Source organism: Rhynchophorus ferrugineus, unplaced genomic scaffold, assembly GCF_030347505.1.
Source record: "Rhynchophorus ferrugineus isolate W39M unplaced genomic scaffold, kcgeb_rfMv2 rfM3, whole genome shotgun sequence".
In the NCBI taxonomy this organism is placed as follows: Eukaryota; Metazoa; Arthropoda; class Insecta; order Coleoptera; family Curculionidae; genus Rhynchophorus; species Rhynchophorus ferrugineus.
In genome coordinates this window covers 5,810,678-5,817,979 of record NW_027472582.1, presented here as the reverse complement: position 1 = coordinate 5,817,979, position 7,302 = coordinate 5,810,678, and the positions used below count along the sequence as shown (strand labels likewise).

The window sequence follows — 7,302 nt, the reverse complement described above, 5'->3', positions numbered from 1 at the left end:
TGTTAGAAATGCCCTTTAAAACAAAATACAATTTAAAATTGGGACTGTGAACAGGTCATCTGTCACGATATATTACTACGGATGTATGCAGGCATGTATGTGTGGCGTCTACTATACATAAAACAATAAAATATTTTCTCAAAAAAGATATTCAAAAAAAAAAGTTAGTTCTCTCCAGCTAACGTAAAATTTGTGACACATGCGATTTAGCATCGAGCCACCTTTGCCACTTTATTACTGTTTCCGGTTTTCCGGCCGGATGCGGCTTTGATCGTTTTCCCCGATTTTATTGAAGGGCGGATGTGGCGACGTCTTCGGCAGAAACCTTCGCCCGCCACCCCCCTTGCAGCCCACAAGGAGACCCGGTGAGACGGCGTGAGAGAGGGAGAAAGAAGGGCGGACCGCGAAGGAGCGAGAGACAAAAAATAAATCCGAACTTCTCATAAGTAGAAAAGTTTGCGTTGCCTCGGGCAGAATTAACGATCACAATAATGAATTATTTATTGGATGTGATCGGGACGTGAGGGGCCGGGAAAGGGAGGCGTGGGGGGTAAATCTTTTGATGCAATATGTTTACGGGATAGAATTTCGTTTATTAAGGGCCCGGGAAATTATATTTTGCCGCTGCGATGAAAATGGATCAATATATATATATATATATATATATCACTACATAGTATAAAACAAAGTCGCCTTTTCTGTCCCTATATCCCTATGTGCGCTTAAATCTTTAAAACTACGCAACGGATTTTGATGCGGTTTTTTTCAATAGATAGAGTGATTCAAGAGGAAGGTTTATATGTATAATACATGCATAATATACTAAGGCAACATTGCTAATTTTAGAGGTTTCTAACGTGATGTCGTAAATTAACCTATTTTTTAGGCTTATTTAGCAATTAGCAAAAAGGCTGCCTAACCCTACGAGTTAGATCAAATTAATGTACTACAGTATTGTACACCATAAAAAGGTCTACAAAAAAGTCCGCGATGGTATATGTTTATCTTTTAGGGATAACCCACATTAACCATTTTTATTGTTTACTTTTTACGTGAGAAAATGGCTTATTTACGAAGCTATTTTAAGCAATACGGCATTTATCCTTATCGAATTAAGTACCTTAAATACAGTGTGCAATTAATATAGATCAATATCGTTCCTTACAGCATGTAAATTAAACAAATATTTTCGGAGATATTACAAATTTAAAATTTGCGTTTAAAAATGTGTAATGTAATAATAATTGTATGAATTTAGATATTCCAAAGATAGCAGGAAATCTTCATAGTAAGTATAGGGGAAGAGGAATTGTTTTACTCCAAATTTAATGCGTGCAGGCCAAGGGCAGTAATGAATGAACCAAAAATACTGGATCGATTTTAATCATGTTTTCATTGAGTGACATAGGCATATATATTTTATGCCCGTGCAAAGTCGGAGCGGGCCGCTATGTTTTTATATACAACGTTCATATTTTTTCTGTAGTGTATTTAATTTAGTATCAGCATTGCACCCGTGCGAAGCCGGGGCGGGTCGCTAGTATATATATATATATATATATATATATATATATATATATATATATATATATATATATATATATGACTTAAAACTACAATTCAGAACAGAGATATAATGGTTCAATTTGTTTTGTTTACATTGTACTCTTTTCCACACCACCCGTGAGGTAGAGTTTCTAGGCACGGTTTTTTATGTAGTGGTATAGCCCCGGAGGGCTAATCTACCTAATTAACAATTGTATATCTGAGTAACGTATTTTACTTTTATTCGAGAACATATTTACCTTTTTACGTTTACTTCTTGTTTTCTTTGATGGTGTGTTTACTTGTTAAGTCATCTTGATATCGTTGTATTTTTTATTTCTTCAGCTACTACCTGTGTACACTATCTTATATATAAAAATGAATCGCAAAATATGTTCCTAAGCGCATAACTCAACAACGCCTGGACCAATTTGGCCAAATCTTTTTTTAAAATGTTCGTTGAAGTTCAGGGATGGTTTTTACGGCGAGAAAAATTAGAATTATTGCTGGAAAAACCCTAAAAATAGCCCTTTTTGTTTGAATTTGTTTCGTGTATCAGTTGACAATTCATCTGTCATCTGTCAAAAGTCATCTGTAACAGACAACTTTTTTTTTTAAATTTGATATGACTTGAACTCAAATCCTTTTAATCCGTACGAATTGTTTTATTTATTTAAAATTTTTTATTTGTTTAAAATTTAATTCAAATTTTAAATAAATAAAACAATTCGTACGGCTTAAAAGGATTTGAGTTCAAGTCATATCAAATTTAAAAAAAAAAGTTGTCTGTTACAGATGACTTTTGACAGATGACAGATGAATTGTCAAGTGATACACGAAACAAATTCGTATATCGTGTTTTGTGCAGAGTGTTTAGTTAGTTAGTGTTTGTTTAGTTCGTGATTAGTGAAAAAATAATTTATATTTGATATGCCTCCTATAAGACGAAGCAATTTAGGTAGAAGAACCAGAAATGCTATAAACCAAACTAATTACCGATCTAATCGTACTGCACAAGAACGTGACGACGGAAATGAACGTGAAAGAATTCGGATATCACAAACGCGTGAAGCGCGAGCGCGACATTCAACTAATAATCGCGCAAGTTTGAATCCAGCTGCTTTCAGTTACGATGTGTCAATTGACTACAGTAACTACCAATGTGTTGTTATTGGTTCTATGAACTTGGTTTGCTCACACTGTAAGGCATTAAAATACAAAAACGAAGCCAATGGATTGTGTTGCGCAAATGGTAAAGTGAAATTGATACAATTGGATCCACCACCAGAACCATTGTACTCATTGGTTTCAGGAATAGGAACAGATTCTATACACTTTTTGACACATATTCAACAATATAACAATTGCTTTCAAATGACTTCATTTGGGGCAACAAATGCAGTTCGGGAAAATTTTATGCCAACTTTCAAGGTATGTATTATAGCAGTTACTCATAATTATTTTAGCGAACAAAATTTTCTGTCACCAAAGTTAAGATGTGTTACTAATCTTCAATTTCTTAATCATTACGAAATATATCACTTAGTCATCATATTATATGGTGATTCAGTTTCAGTGACACTTTTATTATATTTTATATTTGATAGATATTAGTTAAAACTAAATATATACTTTTTAAGATCAAATATTATTTAAGTTTGATCATTGACAATCCATTAATTTATACCACACCATAATATTTTTTTTATTTACAGATACAAGGGCAAATATATCACAGAGCAGGTTCACTGTTACCAGTGTCAGATAGCGACAACAAATTCCTGCAAATTTATTTTATGGGCAATTCACCACAAGAAATTGATCTGCGTTGTGCACATAACAATTTAGTAAAAAGGTCTATTGTAGAACAATTACAAACTTTATTTCATCAACACAATCAATTGATTATATTGTTTAAAACTGCCCTGGATCTGATGCCATCCGATAATCACAAAATTGTAATCAGAGCTGATAAAACACCTGCAGGTCAACATACAAGACGTTTTAATGCACCAACTATTGATGAAGTTGCTATCGTTGTAGTTGGAGAAAACTTGGAATCCCGTGATATTGTTTTACATCGTCGGAATTTTCAATTACAACCTATAAAGGAAACACACCGCTCATATGATGCACTGCAATATCCCATTATATTTTGGCAAGGTGAAGATGGCTACGATTTATCAATAAAAATGATAAATCCCATTACAGGTAACTAAAATATTAGTTTAGCTATGGCGATAATATCTCAGTCACTATATTATGTATTTTAATTTTATATTTGAATGTTATTAAAACAAAATCTGTTTACAGGTTCTGAAACCAACAAAAAAGTCAGTTCAATGAACTATTATTCATACCGCCTAATGATTCGGGAAAATGCAGATAATCACATATTGAAATGTCGGCGATTATATCACAAATATGTTGATGACATGTATGTTAAAATTGAAACGGAGAGATTAACATTCATCAGGTTGAATCAAACCAAACTCCGATCTGAAGAGTATATTCACCTTCGAGATGCGATTAATACTGATGGAAATGCACAGAATGTCGGTCGGATGACTATTCTTCCAGCAACATACATCGGAAGCCCTCGGCATATGCACGAATATGCTCAAGATGCCATGTCGTATGTTCGTCATTATGGTACAGCAGATTTGTTCATCACATTTACATGCAATCCGCAATGGATAGAAATTAAGCAGGAGTTATTACCTGGGAAATCATCCATTGATCGTCATGATATTACAGCCAGAGTCTTTAGACAAAAGTTGAAATCTTTAATGAATTTCATCGTAAAACATAATGTGTTTGGTGAGACACGCTGCTGGATGTATTCTGTGGAGTGGCAGAAACGAGGATTGCCACATGCACACATTTTGATTTGGTTGGTTGAAAAGATAAGGCCAAATGAAGTTGATGCAGTGATATCAGCTGAAATCCCTAATGTACAAGTAGATCCTGGATTGCATGAGGTAGTTATCAAAAACATGATACATGGTCCCTGTGGAACTCTTAATCAAAATTCACCGTGTATGATGGATGGTAAATGTTCAAAACGATATCCACGGACATTAATATCGGAAACAATTACTGGTAATGACGGTTATCCATTGTATCGTCGCAGATCGACAGCAGACAATGGAAAATCAACAATTGTCAAATTAAATTAACAAGATATTGAAATAGATAATCGTTGGATTGTTCCATATTCACCCATTTTATCAAAGACATTCAAAGCACACATCAACGTTGAATCTTGCCATTCAGTGAAATCGATTAAATACATTTGCAAATATGTAACCAAAGGGAGTGATATGGCTGTGATTGGAATTGGTGCAGAGAATTCTAATGATGAAGTTACCCAATACCAAATGGGCCGCTATGTCAGTAGTAATGAAGCAGTTTGGCGAATATTTTCTTTTCCTATTCATGAGAGACACCCTTCTGTTGTTCACTTAGCTGTGCATTTAGAAAATGGACAAAGAGTGTATTTTACAGCACAGAACGTAGTACAAAGAGCTGCTCAGCCACCATCTACTACATTAACCAGTTTTTTTGAGACATGCCAAAACGATGATTTCGCACAAACATTGCTATATTCTGAAATGCCAAAATATTATACCTGGAATCAATCCTCAAGGAGATTTATACGACGGAAACAAGGAAAACCAGTTCCAGGATATACAGATGTATATTCCACCGATGCGATTGGCCGGATTTATTCAGTACATCCAAGCAATGATGAATGTTTTTATTTACGACTGCTATTAGTCAATGTACGTGGCCCAACATCATTCCAACAGTTACGAACTGTTGATGGTGAATTGTGTGGATCCTACAGAGAAGCCTGTCAACGTTTGCAATTGCTTGAAAATGACGCTCATTGGGATCAAACTCTCAATGATGCTGTAATATCATCACACACTCATCAAATACGAACATTGTTTTCTATAATCATATCTACATGCTTCCCATCAAACCCAATTGATTTGTGGATGAAGTACAAAGATTATATGTGTGATGATATTTTGTATCAAATACGGAATAGAATGGGAAATCCAAATATACAAATCAGTGAAGAAATTTACAATGAAGCATTGATTTCAATTGAGGACATGTGCTTGATAATGTCAAACAAACTATTAATTCAATTAGGCCTGACCGCGCCCAATCGTCCAATGCATGACGCTTTTAACCAAGAGTTGCATCGAGAAAGACTGTATGATCTCAACGCTTTGAAAGAATAAATTCAAACAAATCTTCCACTGTTAAATGAACAACAGAAGTATGTATTTGAAACTCTTATGAAAGTAACAAATGATGAAACTGGAGGGATTTATTTCTTAGATGCACCTGGTGGTACAGGAAAAACTTTTTTTATTTCATTAATATTAGCAACAATTCGCTCACAAAATAAAATTGCACTTGCACTCGCTTCGTCGGGAATCGCAGCAACTTTGCTTGAAGGTGGTCGAACAGCCCATTCAGCACTAAAATTGCCATTAAATATGCAAAGCAATGAAACTCCAACCTGCAACGTTTCGAAGAACTCTGCAATGGCAAAGGTTTTGCAGCAATGTAAATTGATTGTTTGGGATGAATGCACGATGGCACATAAAAAATCTTTGGAGGCTTTAGACAGAACCTTAAAAGATCTACGTAGCAATAATAACCGATTTGGTGGTGCAATGATTTTATTAGCAGGAGATTTTCGTCAAACATTGCCAGTGATTCCACGATCAACGCCAGCTGATGAACTCAATGCATGTCTAAAGTCCTCCAATTTGTGGAAACATGTTAAAGTACTTCATTTAAGCAAGAATATGCGTGTCGAGTTGCAAAATGACCAATCTGGAAACATATTCTCTAAACAACTCATTGACATTGGTAATGGCAAATTTCCTATAGACATGTTGACGGCTTGCTTTTGCTATGACTATAAACAAGTCCCAGGGGCAATCATTAAGTGTTTGTGGTATTAATCTAGAAAACCCATGTTTCTCACATGGTCAATTGTATGTTGCCTGTTCCCGTGTTGGAAAACCATCAGATTTGTTTATCTATGCGCCAGGTAATCAAACAAAAAACATCGTATACCACAAAGCAATATAATGATAATAATAATAATAATTATGATTCACATGATTAACAATAAAGCGATTACTTACTTTTCAATCCTTATATATGTTTTATTTAATTATTTTTTATTCACAACGCCCTATCACCAGGGTGATGGTTCTGTTCAGGAGAATTTTTTAAAATACGTAGGCACAAAAACTGCCACATTACAAATCTTTTTGACAGGACGAAGTCTGTCGGGTCAGCTAGTTCTTAATAAAATTAATCACTAAATCCTGTCTAATGAATTTACCATATCTACAAAACATTTAGTATTCATTGTTTCCTCATACGTTTTAACCTAACGTTCATGTTTAATTTTGAACAATTAGAATCATGTCTGTGCAAACAAATCTTTCACGCCCTACAATACTATTTTCTACAGTTATATTCTATTATTTATGTGCATACCTTCAGTTGTTTCCACTCTCATCACTCTGTCTTAGGATTTTCCAGCATTGTACAGCATTATCAGTTATCCTGAAATTTTCCTTCAGTCACTTTCACTTTCCGACTCACTGTCCAATTCAATTACTAAACTATTAATTTCTAATCTGTCTAAAACATGTTCACGATTCCACCGTTTATCAATTACTTTCTCTGTATGTCTTATCGAATTCATACAAATCA

At 34.6% G+C, this 7,302-nt stretch overlaps 1 protein-coding gene across 2 annotated transcripts; it reads left to right on the top strand.

The window, feature by feature from the left end:
• The first annotated feature begins 2,292 nt into the window (after window positions 1-2,292).
• LOC143193120 (uncharacterized) lies at window positions 2,293-5,803 on the top strand. 2 transcript variants are annotated; one of them, XM_076399091.1, is made up of 4 exons: window positions 2,293-2,797; window positions 2,858-2,976; window positions 3,261-3,756; window positions 3,859-5,803. In XM_076399091.1, the coding sequence occupies exons 1-4, from the start codon at window positions 2,476-2,478 to the stop codon at window positions 4,722-4,724; spliced, it is 1,803 nt and encodes a 600-aa protein (XP_076255206.1). In that variant the 5' UTR covers window positions 2,293-2,475; the 3' UTR covers window positions 4,725-5,803. The 2 variants fall into 2 exon arrangements, with proteins under 2 accessions (XP_076255206.1, XP_076255205.1); XM_076399090.1 differs by having other exon boundaries at window positions 2,293-2,976.
• The last annotated feature ends 1,499 nt before the right edge of the window (window positions 5,804-7,302 follow it).